The sequence below is a fragment of the Salvelinus sp. IW2-2015 genome, unplaced genomic scaffold, assembly GCF_002910315.2.
Source record: "Salvelinus sp. IW2-2015 unplaced genomic scaffold, ASM291031v2 Un_scaffold1462, whole genome shotgun sequence".
Classification (NCBI taxonomy): Eukaryota; Metazoa; Chordata; class Actinopteri; order Salmoniformes; family Salmonidae; genus Salvelinus; species Salvelinus sp. IW2-2015.
In genome coordinates this window covers 106274-119329 of record NW_019942923.1, presented here as the reverse complement: position 1 = coordinate 119329, position 13056 = coordinate 106274, and the positions used below count along the sequence as shown (strand labels likewise).

The window sequence follows — 13056 nt, the reverse complement described above, 5'->3', positions numbered from 1 at the left end:
CTCTAAGTAGTAGTGCTGATTTAAGATCAGTTTTGCCTTTTAGATCAGGGACTTTTTTCTACCATTGAAATCCTTAGGCAGGCCGCATAAGTGTTTTTTAAATGGGTCGCCTTTATCGGAACAGTAAAAAATATATATATTTAATTATACATTTTCGGGATGGAAAAACGCTTGAGTGTGTAAACTTAAACAAAACAAAAAAGTGTGTAGAAATTGACCTAGGTGGGCCTCCCGAGTGGCGCAGTGGTCTAAGGCCCTGCATCGCTATGCTAGCTGTGCCACCAGAGATTCTGGGCCCGAGTCCAGGCTCTGTCGCAGCCAGCCGCGACCGGGAGACCTATGGGGGAGGTACACAATTGGCCCAGGGTCGTCCGGGTTAGGGGAGGGTTTGGCAGGCAGGGATGTCCTTGTCCCATCGCACTCTAGTGACTCCTGTGGTGGGCCGGGCGCAGTGCTCGGTGTACGGTGTTTCCTCCGGCACATTGGTGACCGGCTTAAGTGGGTATTGTGTCAAGAAGCAGTGGTTGGGTTGTGTTTCGGAGGATGCATGGCTCTCGACCTTCGCCTCTCCCGAGTCCGTACAGGAGTCGCAGCTATGAGACAAGACTAACTACCAATTGGATACCACAGAATTGGTGGAAGGTATAAAAAAATTAAAAAAATACAGAAATTATTGACCTATATGTGTTTTTGACCTACAGTATGTGTTTGAGAACTTTGAGAACGAACAATTTAGCAGTATTGATTTTGTTATTATGTTTGAGCAAAAGCCATGGCAAAATGCATAGAATTGCAGAAAATGTGCTTTAAAACTGCAAAATGTTCTCCACGGAGAAATGTCTAACATTTCAGAAAACTGGCATAAAAATTTAAACATTTATTTATGCCACCAATATAGGGGCCTAAAATTCTCTAGTTCAGCCACGCCGACAGGCCGAACGTGCTCATTGCCACGTCCACCACCTAAACTCCTTTCTGATGCAGAAAAAAAACCTGTAGATCACAACTGATTATATTACACGGACGGACGGACGGGGGGGCCTGATCCTAGAACAGCACTCCTACTCTGAGACGCTTGATATGGCCCCAGAGCCCACGGTCAAAAGGAGTGCACTACCAAGGGAATAGGCCGGGTGTCATTTGAGACACAAACTGAGATTGCTACCAAGAAGGGCACCATGCCACATGTGTGGTAATATGGTTTGTTATTAAGGGACATTGCAGGATCACTGAAATCTAAGGTCATAGAGAAATAAACACTGAATAGCATCTGTTGATGTAGCGCATTTCCTTACACACACACACACACCATAAAAAAAGAATCAAAGAAACCATAGATGTTATTTCTATGGCACACGCATCACAACCAAAGAGTATAACACACTACAAGGGCCAGTTTCCCAGACACAGATTAAGCCTAATCCTAGACTAAAAAGCATGCTCAATTGGGAATCTCCATTTAAAAAGCTTTTTAGTCCAAGACTAGGCTTAATCTGTGTCCGAGGAAACCTCCCCTCTGAGAGTAGAAGACCAGAAGAGTTGTAGACAAGTCAGACAGATACCTGAGGGAAGCCAGTGGGGGGCGTGGAAGGTGAGAGGCAGGAAATACATGGTGTAGGTAGTCACTCAGTAATTTCTCATTCACAATACCTGAGAGAGAGAGAGAGAGACGACAGAATAACCTTTATCCTCCAAGTAAATGTACCAGGAATTTGACCTGTTGAAAATGGTGCCGACCACAATAAACAAGACAGAATATGTTGATGTATAATAGAGCCACTCAGTGTTCTAACAATACCTGAGAAAGACAGAGGCCAAGTCCAATGGGGAAAGAATGTGAGAACAAGATGGAGGCTGGTTCCAGAACAGTATCTGATCAGCTGTCTTGTCAACTCCAATGGTCATATTCGCCTGAAACAATGACCATAGGAGTTGGCATGACAACAAAAACAGATCTGGGACCAGGCTGTCTGTCCTTTCACCATCTATCCATCCCTCCCTCTTATCTTCTCCCCTCCTCTCCTTTTTCCTCCCTCCGTTCCACTCCTCACCTGACTTGACTTTTGTCCTTCCATCCATCCATCCCTCCCTCTAACCTGTCCTCCACTCATTTATGCTCCGCCTCTCCTCACCTGACTAGACTTTTGGCCCATCCATCTCTCCCTCCCTTGTCCTCTCATCCCTGCTCCCCCATCTCCTCACCTGTGACTTTGGGCTTGTCTGTGTCGGAGGCCAGTCTGTAGTTTCGTCGGGTCAGAGCTGTGCTTCCTCCCCCCTTAGAACTCATTCTGCCTCAGTGGGATGGTCAGGAGATGGGGTTACCTGCCGACGTTGACCCATGCACGGCTAGGAAAAGACCACCACACTCATAATAATATAATGTTGCATACTGAGATAAACATACATAGTGCGTCTCAAACGGCACCCTATTCCCTATATAGTGCACTACTTTTGACCAGGGACGGCAGGGCTATGGCAAAAGGAGTGCACTATTATAGGGAATAGGGTGTCGTTTGGGTCGTACATACTGCATGCATAAAAAAATGCTCTCATAAAGAGGGGCTCCTGGGAACTAAGCCTGGGTTGGGTGACACCGACTAAACATTTGCTCTACTCTACGTTAGTTAACATCGTATTACCAATGCTATAGCTTTGCATGGAATGGAGTTGATAATTTTGTTATATTAACTAGGTAGCCACATATGTGGAATTAAAAGATGTAACGTTTCCTCCATGTTTTGAAAAACAACAACTGTTAACCTGTACTACAATGCAATACAATTGTGTATTGGAGTGTATACAACGCGTACGTACACAGCAGGTATGTAAGAGCAGAATAGGGCGTAGGCAGACACACCGTACAAGACAATCACAGTAACGTTCGTTAACGTTAGCTTGCTAACTCGCAAGGCAAGCACATTTCAGACTGAGGAGAGGCTACTGTTACTAGCTAGCTTGCTAACGTTAGATAGCCAATGAGATTGTGGTGGTACTGTAGGGTAGTAAATCTAACGTTAGCTAGCCAAGCTAAGTAACTGCCTGGTGCAACGTTAACAGGTAGCTAACTAAAATACTTTATAACTAAGCTAACCAAATCACAAATAGATTACACATTGACTACCCATACATTAAAGTTATTGTACCTAGTTGCTAGTTAGTCAGGTGTTGTATCCAGGTTGCAAACAACGTTAGCTTGCTAGCTAGTTGCTAAGGATTGTGCGGTTGTGCACAGAAAACACTCACATCTCAATAAAATAGCTAGCTACAGTAGCTATGTGAATACGCAAACATTTAAAATGAGTGGCTGGCTACTGCACTGATAAAGTACGTTAGCCTATGATTATTTAACTATCTTGTTCTCGGTTATATTTGCAGGCATTTGCAGTGCACCATCAACCCTTGGTTACATGGGCAGTGACAGCCATCATTGCATTGCCGCTCCGCTGGACCGCTGTCTGTATTGGCTTGCTAGCGTTAGCTGCTAAGTGGTAAGTAAGCTGGCTGGTTTAACACTTACCCGGTTCTCTTTCTATAACTCAAAGACCTCCAAAAAAGTATTGAAATATAAATTATGCTTGTTTGTACAAAATTTCCAGTAATGTGCGGTTATGCACCCAGACGCTCACTCCCCCTTTAAATGTTTTAACAATCCTATTATTGTCAAGCGATTCGAAGTCACGGCGTATCAGCTGGTCCAAAATAGATCTCATTGCAGAACGCGAATGGGCTGATGAGATATATTCAGTCGGAGTAGTAGATAGTGGTCCAAAAATGACATGGTGATGTATTGTGTATGGTAGTAATGTTGCCATTTGTCATATATTTTGCACAAGCTACTAAATATTCTTAAAATACTTAAACTATTTGGCAACCCATATACCCAAAACCAATAGGACCCATCTCCCAGCAATTCACTCAAAATGCATATTATCACTAAATTGGCTGCAGGAAACAAGCAAGTTAGATAACTTATGAAGCGAATTACATCAGTTATTTTATTACAATGGCAGATTGTCACAAATCATCATATGCATACAGTATATTTCACATATGTAGCATGTTTACTATTGTTTACTATTACATGTTTACTATTGCAAAAAAAATAGCACATTTTGAATTCCACAGACACATTACAAAAGTTAAAATATTACAAGTTAAAATGTGCTATCTTACATGGCATTTCCTAGCCCAATAATGGACTGACTATAATGAGCCCAACGTTACTCCTTAGTCCAAGGACCTCACATGTTCTGTTTAAAGGTGAAGTGGCTGTGGAAGCCAGAACAGCCAAATACTCCCGTCTAAACCTGAATCGATTCTCAATTGCTGTACGGTTCTAGAAAAATAGATCCCTCCTACTTTCATATCACGTCAAAAATAATTTCATACGTCCTTATGCGTCCAAAACCGTACCGCAAAACGATGCGTGTTAAATGTTCAGACCGAGCGTCGGGACTCTTAACAAAACTCTCCCGTACAGAAGACGCCTTCGTCCAAGGACTCTTATTTTATAATAGAATTGAACCGCCAGTCATGATCAAGGGCTAAGGTAGTCCTTCCTGTTTGTATCTATTTGGTTAATACAACACAGGAACGCGTTCAGTCGGAAAACAACATTGTAATTATTGTTAGCCCAGAGGTGCGATTGTTTATTGTGCTGCATGAAATTTTGCGATTTTAAAATGGTAATGCCGGTCCCATATTGATCAGGCCACACCGACCAAACGGGAGCAATCATACCTCAAAGAATGTTGAAGAACGGTGCGTATAATTTTTGGGGGGTGGAAACGTGCGATGGTTTGTTCTGAACAACACAACGTCGCATACTATTGAACCCCCAATGTCACTCTGCATCGAGGAACGCCATCCTCTTGGCCACGCCCTCTTCCCCAAACTTCTTCTGGAGTTCCGAAGGATCAGCTGACAGCAACAGGCGGTCGTCATGACGTTCCCATCGAGGGCCCTGCCGAACTCCGTCCCCTACAATAATACAATGTACCTTTAGTGTTCATGTGGTACAGTGAACAATACGTGTCTTCTATTCATTAACACCCCCCCCCCCCTACCTACCTACGTTAGGCATCATCAGTGGGTCTCTCAGGGCAGCGGAGACATCTCCACTGTTTTTCAGGAGTGCCTTGGTGACAGCGACCAGCCCCAGTTTGGATTCCCTCATCAGGCTGAGGACCAGCTGCTTGGCCTCCTGGAGCTGGAGTTGGGTGAAGGGCTGGGAAGGCTCCTCTTCCTCCGCCTCAAATCGTATCAAAAACAAATCAAAGCATTTTTTTTTTTTTTTTTAATCGCCGCACATTTTACCGTAAAATAATAAGAAGTAAAAGCAAACAAGAAACAGTAAAAAAGGGAAAAGAACCAAAAACACAATGTTTAATAAAAACAGCATCACTGAAGCTAAAAAAAAGTTCTTGAAAAACCTCAATGGAGTCTGTCCCTTCTTACCTGTTGGGAGTCACGCTCAAACAGGAACAGGTGAGGAACTGCAGAAGTGGACGGGATAGCAGGGTCTTTCGGGACATGGATACTCGTTGCAGGTGCATTTGGGGCCGATCCACTCATTGCGGGGCCACTGGCATCAGGTAGTTGGCCCTCAGGCTGGGTCTCTGAGCTCTTCTCTTGGGCAGCAGGCTGGGGCTGTATCTGAGCAGAGATATTCCCTGTCTGGGGGGCAGCTACTGGTGTCTGGGTCTCCCGGCCTGGTCCTGGGACTGGTGCAGGGGGAGGGCCAGCAATCTCAGTCAGGTCTGGAGTTTCATCGTCATCCTCATCCCCTGACTAGGAACAAGAAACAACTGTCAGTACTAGGAACCAAACAGACAGTAACGTTTGCTTTCATTTTCTGTTGCATAACCTTTTGCTACATTGTGCACTAATGAATACAACCACTGACATTCAAATACAGATCCATGTTCAACAGGCTAAACAATAAATACAGTCAGCTTTTGTATTCTGTATGAGTGAGAACAGGAGGTTTTCCCAATCTGTCCAGGGTTCTTCCTGACTCTAGGTCCTAAACATGAGAGATTGGACTACAGGGTTCTTCCTGACTATAGAGGTCCTAAACATGAGAGATTGGACTACAGGATTCTTCCTGATTCTAGGTCCTACACATCAGAGATTGGACGACAGAGTTCTTCCTGATTCTAGGTCCTAAACATCAGAGATTGGACGACAGAGTTCTTCCTGATTCTTGGTCCTAAACATCAGAGATTGGAGGACAGAGTTCTTCCTGATTCTAGGTCCTAAACATCAGAGATTGGAGGACAGAGTTCTTCCTGATTCTAGGTCCTACATGTGTAATAACTAGCCTAGGTGTCACAGATTATCATACCTCATCTGACCCCTCGAATTCTCTAACTGCACTCTCGAGGATGCCCAGTTTTCGCTTGTTGGCCTTTTTCTTTCCCAGCTGCCCCTCTGTCGTGTTGGAAGTTGTTGCCTTCTCTCCTGAAGCAAGAACAAAATACATTTTATAACTAACAGAGAGAGACAAAGACAGAGAGAAAGTGAGAGAGACAGAGAGAGTGTGGAGAGAGAGAGAGGGAGGAGAGAGAGACAGACAGACAGACACAGACAGACAGACGGAGAGATCTAGAGAGATGGGTAGTCCTATGAGTTGTTCAACCCTAAGCCTACCTGACGTAACAGCTGAATCCCTTTTCTCCAGGACCTCTGCCACTGCTCCACTATTTAACCTGGCTCTTTTAAGTGACGGGATGGCTGCTGCCTCCTCAGTCTGGGGATGTGTGTGTTTGCCCCCAGGAGGAGAGGGCTGGTGGAGTCTCTTAGAAGGGACCCGCTGTGGTGTTGCAGTGTCAGACTGGGCAGGGTCTGCTGGTGGCTCTAGTTGGGGCGAGGGATCTCTCTCTGGTTCCACAGTTGATTCCTCTGTTCCCGGTCCTTCAGGACAGCACTGAGCCTGGTCTTTCTGAGGGGACATCTGTGGGAGTTGAAGACCAGTGTCTGATGATGATGATGCCTGAGGGAGTTGGGATTCAGAGGAAGTCTTTGAGGCGTCTGACTCTTGGGCCGACGGCGTAATAATATCAGGCTGTGGTGATTCTTTCTGAAGTGAGGAGGTCTGTATTGGGATGTCTTTCTCTCTCTCTTTCTCAGACGAGTTCCCTCCGTTCTCCTCCGATGCAGCAGTAGCGACAGTTTTGTTCCTTCCCCTGCTGTCCCGAGGCTCAGGTTGTCTGTGAATGAGCTGTTTAAGGTAACGGTCCCTCATCGACTGCCAGCTGTGACAGGTCAGACCATTCTTCGCCATCTCCTGCCATATCCTGTTCCCACGCGACTCACGCTTGTGCTCACAGATGTACGTCATAATGGCCTTATCCTCTTTCAGAGTGTAGCACATGCGTCCCCTGTTACCTACGCTCTGTTTCTCTGACCTGGTCTGGACTTTCACCTGTACACACACACACACATATAGGGAGAGAGATTATTGAAGTGTCATTCTACTATGACACAACAATTGAGTTCCAAAAATGATTGGAACAGCTCTATACTCCAGCCCTTTTAAAATGATACAATGACAATGAGGTTTGCAGACTGTCATAGAATATGTTTCTAAACACGACTACATTAAATGTGGATGCTACCATGATTACGGATAATGCTGAATGAATCGTAAAATCATGATGAGTGAGGAAGTTACATACGCACAAATATCATACCTCCCCAGAAATGCTAACCGCTCGTTATTATAACGGTGAGAGGTTAGCATGTCCTTGGGGGTATAAAATGCTAACCTCCCCTGTTATTGTAATGGTGAGAGGTTACCATGTCCTTGGGGGTATGATATAAAATGCTAACCTCCCCTGTTATTGTAATGGTGAGAGGTTAGCATGTCTTGGGGGTTATGATATAAAATGCTAACCTCCCCTGTTATTGTAATGGTGAGAGGTTAGCATGTCTTGGGGTATGATATAAAATGCTAACCTCCTCTGTTATTGTAATGGTGAGAGTTTAGCATGTCTTGGGGGTATGAATATAAAATGCTAACCTCCCCTGTTATTGTAATGGTGAGAGGTTAGCATGTCTTGGGGGTATGATTAAAATGCTAACCCTCCTCTGTTATTGTAATGGTGGAGAGGTTAGCATGTCTTGGGGGTATGATATAAAATGCTAACCCCTGTTATTATAATGGTGAGAGGTTAGCATGTCTTGGGGGTATGATATAAAATGCTAACCTCGCCCTGTTTATTGTAATGGTGAGAGGTTAGCATGTCTTGGGGGGTATGATATAAAATGCTAACCTCCTCTGTTATTGTAATGGTGAGAGGTTAGCATGTCCTTGGGGGGGTATGATGTTCATCATTATTGACGATTCATTCAGGACTATCCGTAACTAGGGTAGCATGTCCTTGGGGGGGTATGATGTTCATCATTATTGACGATTCATTCAGGACTATCCGTAACCATGGTAGCATCCACGTTAATGTATTAGTGTTTAGAAGCATATTCTATTCCTTTTTTTTAGTGCGTGACTCCAAAATGGCATAATACATTATTTACAATGAATTTCTATTGAAACACAACTTTTTTTTAAACAGCAAATGCATCCAACAAGTTTGTAGAGTCACCAGCTTGATGTAATCATTGAGTGCTAGGAATATGGGACCAAATACTAAACTTTTGACTACTTTAATAGACATATAAGTGAATTTGTCCAAAACACTTTTGGTCCCCTAAAAATGGGGGGGACTATGACTATGGATGGAAATACTATCAAATAAGTCAGCACTTTAACCTCAGTAATTTTATCATCCAAAGTACAGAGTCAAACCAACACAAAATGTGTCACTGTCCCAATAGTTTTGGAGCTCACTGTAAATTACGGCAGCTAAAGCCCCCCCTCACCACCACCTTGTTTAAACAATCCTGGGGTAAACCAATCCTGGGGTAAACCCTTCTCTATATCAAGTTACCTTTACGTTGTCAGGCTTGAAGCGGTAATCCTCCACCTCCAGCTGCTGATTCGTCTCCATACAGTCCCGGATGTACTGGGTGGACACGTACCAGTGGGCTGCCGAACCCGCAACGGACCCCATCTCCTCTGGGTCTATCAGTAGGAAAGCCCCAGGCTCCTGGGCCCTGCACACCAGGCCTCCGCCTGCCTTGATGATGGGCTGCAGGTGAACCTTGGTGGGGCCGGGACGCAGGAAGAATCGCATGGGTTCACCGTCTACCGTCAGGAACAGGACAGGGGAGATGGGAGAGGACCTACCTCCTAATCTGGACGACATGGTTGAAAGAGCCTATAGAAAAAAGTACAAAATAACTGCAGTTTCAATAATATGGATGAAGTTCGGATAAAGAATAGCAAGTGTTTGATTTGTTTGAATAAGGAAGCTACAATAAACATTGCTACATGGAGAGAACTGCCTGCAAACGATGATGAAGTAGCTAGCTAACTTAGCATCTCTATTTCAGCAACGGTAACACTGCTGTAAACATTTTTCAGTTTAGATATTGGGAAAGAGAAAGGAAGATACCTAGTCAGTTATCCAACTGAATGTATTCAACTGAAAAGTGTCTTCCGCATTTAACCCAACCCCTATGAATCAGAGAGGTGCTGTGGGGACTGACTGCCTTAATCTACATCCACGTTTTTGGTGCCCGGGGAACAGTGGGTTAAACTGCCTTGCTCAGGGGCAGAACAACAGATGTTTTCCTTGTCAGTTTGGGGATTTGATCCAGCAACCTTTCGGTTACTGGCCCAACGCTCTAACCACTAGGCTACCTGCTGGTTACTGGCCCAACGCTCTACCCACTAGGTTACCTGGTTAGATATTCTGGGTTTTTCTTGTCAATACCTCTTCCACTGAAGGTCCTAGGACGATGAGAGTGATATATCTAGAATCATATGATGGTAAAGAGCAAGGTACACCTTTTTGCCGTTCCGTTCTCAAAAAGTGACTTTATGTTGGTTTCATGGGGGAATATTATGCACTCTCTGCTAAGGGTCTGTCTTAAAGGAAAATTCCACCAAAAAACTATATTTTGGTATTTGTTTCATTAGACAATTTCAAAATGTTTTGCATGTCAGCAATCAAGTTTTCAAGATATATAACTTTCAAAATACAGCCGGTATGATGCATACCGGTTGTATTTCAGATTTTTCTCGATTTTGAAGTATTCGTTTCCATATATGGAAAGAAGTGGAAGGCCAACCAATGAATGGGTCACATTAACGCAGGATTCTTTGTTTTTTTCTCACACAGAAAAGGAAAGATAAAACGAAGAAAAAATATCTTGCTGCGTTTTCCTAAACGCAGATCAAAAATTATTATTATTGTAAATTCTGCTGGGCTTCATTCGGTGTTCTCTCCAAATCATGACTGTAAAAGGACTAATTTCGTGGTATAGTCGCACCGAAAGGTTGCTGAGAGCTGACGAGGTTAAAAATATGTCGTTGTGCCCCTGAGCAAGGAAGATAACCCACTGTACCCAGCGCGCCGGTGACGTGGATGTCTACTAAGGCCACCCCCCGCACCTCTCTGATTCAGAGGGGTTGGGCTAAATGTTGAAGACACATTTCAGTTGAAGGCATTCAGTTGTACAACTGACTAGGTATCACCCTTTCCCTCTTGGATTAAATACAGTATCTTTGCTCTCATCATTGGATCACCAGACAGAGCTCTGAGAGATGTGTAGGCTATTTTTCCTCAGGTGTAGTTTTTCTCCGGTAGCAAGTTAAAATGCAAGATCAACTTCAAGCAAAACATTAGGAAATGTAAGCTGGCTAAAGAGAAATATGCATAGTTTTAACAACAACAACAAAAAATACATTGCTTTTAAATTATAAGCTAATTTACTTATGTGTAACTGCTAGCCAAATAGCGTTGCAATTCTGTTGTCATCTGATGAAAACTATTTTCTTCCGAACGTGTTGCACTAATGTATTCTGTGTGAAGAAAAACTAGTTGCACCATTGAAGAAGAAAAAAAATGGACTTTCAATATAAAACAACGTTGTATGGTTTAAAACACTGATTTTCTTTATCTGCGTTTTGAAAATACTGATTTCTGAAAGTGAACGCAAACTCTGTAATGTGACTAAAAGGTGCTAACTAATTATTAGATCGTCATTGAAAAATATATTTGATTTAAATTGACTATGTTCCATGTGAATTCACAATGCAACTGCACTGCTGCCAGCAACGGTTTGGGTCTCACGGTGCGTCAGATGGCTAAGCACTACTGACCTGTCCTACCACTACGGAACCTGTACTACTGCTCCATGTTTCTGGCTTCATCAAAACAAAGGCAGACAGAATGGACAAGTACGTTGGTCAAAGGGAAGACAATTAACAAGGAAATTATTCCACTGGCGGGTTCCCGAGTGGCGCAGTGGTCTGAGGCACTGCATCTCAGCGCTAGAGGCGTCACGACAGACACCCTGGTTCGAATCCAGGCTGTATCACATCCGGCCGTGATTGGGAGCCCCAATTGGCCCAGCGTCGTTCGGGTTTGGCCGGACATTGTAAATAAGAATTTGTTCTTAACTGACTTGCCTATTTAAATAAACGTCAAATAAAACATTTAAAATATAGATCCACAAGGTAAGAGCTCCTGTGGTCAATGGCTCCACCTAGTGGAAGTTTTTTTTTTTTTTTTAAGTGCAATATTGAAAATATTTTTCCAGTATTAGAGCTCAAAGCCATCTGTATGTAGAGCTATAGAACATTTGATCTGAATAAATAACCACAGCTGTAAAAGGATACATATTTAAAAGACCCCATAACACCTGTCTGTAGACCTGTAGCTCATCAGGACAGTGATCTATTGAAAAGAACACCCATAACTGGAAATAGTCATGTGAAAGAAATCTGTGCAATTCTAATGGGTCAATGACCTAACATGGTTTTACAGGTAGGCAATATGTCATTTGGATAAGAAACTATTGAAAATTAGATATGTAAGTGAAGAAATAAAAACACTGTTGTTACATGTCATCCCAGCAAGATATTGTTCAGATTGTTCTGAAATTGTTTCTGTAGTTATAAACACATAATGTTGGTATTTCTGAAACTTTATTTTGTGGAATGTTATCATCTTATTAAATGTTATCATCTTGGGGAAATTAAGCTCACTGATCCAAATTGGCCATTTTAAATTTATAGAATTCAGATCATATTTAGTAAATATAGTACCAAAACATCCAATTCGGACCAAACTTCATCTGACTAGGGATGTGACAAATTGACATTTTTTCTTAACATTTAAAACAGCAATTTAATACTTTTTTTATGATAAGAAAAATTGATAAAATTTCATATGAATTCACAACGCAACTGCACTGCTGCCAGCAACGGTTTGGGTCTCACGGTGTCCCTTTCAGATGGCTAAGCACTACAGAACCTGTCCTACCACTACGGAACCTGTCCTACCACTACGGAACCTGTCCTACCACTACGGAACCTGTCCTACCACTACTGACCTGTACTACTACTATTGACCTGTACTACCACTACTGAACCTGTACTACTGACCTGTCCTACCACTACTGACCTGTCCTACTGACCTGTCCTGCCACTACCGACCTGTACTACTGACCTGTCCTACCACTACCGACCTGTACTACCACTACTGACCTGTACTACTGACCTGTCCTACCACTACTGACCTGTACTACTGACCTGTACTACCACTACTGACCTGTACTACTGACCTGTACTACCACTACTGACCTGTACTACCACTACTGACCTGTACTACTGACCTGTACTACTCTTTTTGTTTTGGTATCACAGGGTCGTCCAGTAGTCGGGGCGCCAACCAGGTCACCCCCAAGAAGAACGGCGTGAAGAACGGGGGAGGAGGAGGAGGAGGAGGAGGAGGTGGTCAGAGGCAGCACAGGGACGATGAGTGTTTCGGGAACAATATGGACGATGGGCTTGACACAGACTTTGACTTCGAGGGGAACCTGGCGCTGTTCGACAAAGCTGCCGTGTTCTCACAGATCGCCGGGTCAGATCGCCGCGGTAACGTGGCCCAGGCGCGCGGAACGCCGCAAGAGCAGCAGTCGTCGCAA

At 43.7% G+C, this 13056-nt stretch overlaps 2 protein-coding genes across 3 annotated transcripts in view; both read right to left on the bottom strand.

The window, feature by feature from the left end:
* LOC112070933 (E3 ubiquitin-protein ligase RNF123) overlaps positions 1 to 3684 on the bottom strand; it is a 119513-nt gene extending 115829 nt beyond the window's left edge. The window contains exons 1-3 of the mRNA XM_070439182.1: positions 3518 to 3684; positions 2203 to 2346; positions 1563 to 1650 (exon numbers count right to left, since the gene is read on the bottom strand). Coding sequence (XP_070295283.1) covers positions 1563 to 1650; positions 2203 to 2287 — 173 coding nt within the window. The 5' untranslated portion in view covers positions 2288 to 2346; positions 3518 to 3684. The remainder of the gene's footprint in view (positions 1 to 1562; positions 1651 to 2202; positions 2347 to 3517) is intronic.
* A 281-nt stretch (positions 3685 to 3965) lies between these two features.
* The window catches only part of terf2ip (telomeric repeat binding factor 2, interacting protein), an 11024-nt gene continuing 1933 nt past the window's right edge, over positions 3966 to 13056 (bottom strand). The window contains exons 2-7 of one of the 2 annotated variants that reach the window (XM_024138390.2): positions 8949 to 9278; positions 6652 to 7426; positions 6347 to 6462; positions 5458 to 5790; positions 5071 to 5251; positions 3966 to 4980 (exon numbers count right to left, since the gene is read on the bottom strand). In XM_024138390.2, the coding sequence (XP_023994158.1) occupies positions 4844 to 4980; positions 5071 to 5251; positions 5458 to 5790; positions 6347 to 6462; positions 6652 to 7426; positions 8949 to 9266 (1860 nt within the window). In that variant the 5' untranslated portion in view covers positions 9267 to 9278 and the 3' untranslated portion in view covers positions 3966 to 4843. The remainder of the gene's footprint in view (positions 4981 to 5070; positions 5252 to 5457; positions 5791 to 6346; positions 6463 to 6651; positions 7427 to 8948; positions 9279 to 13056) is intronic. The other variant, XM_024138389.2, reaches the window with a different exon arrangement.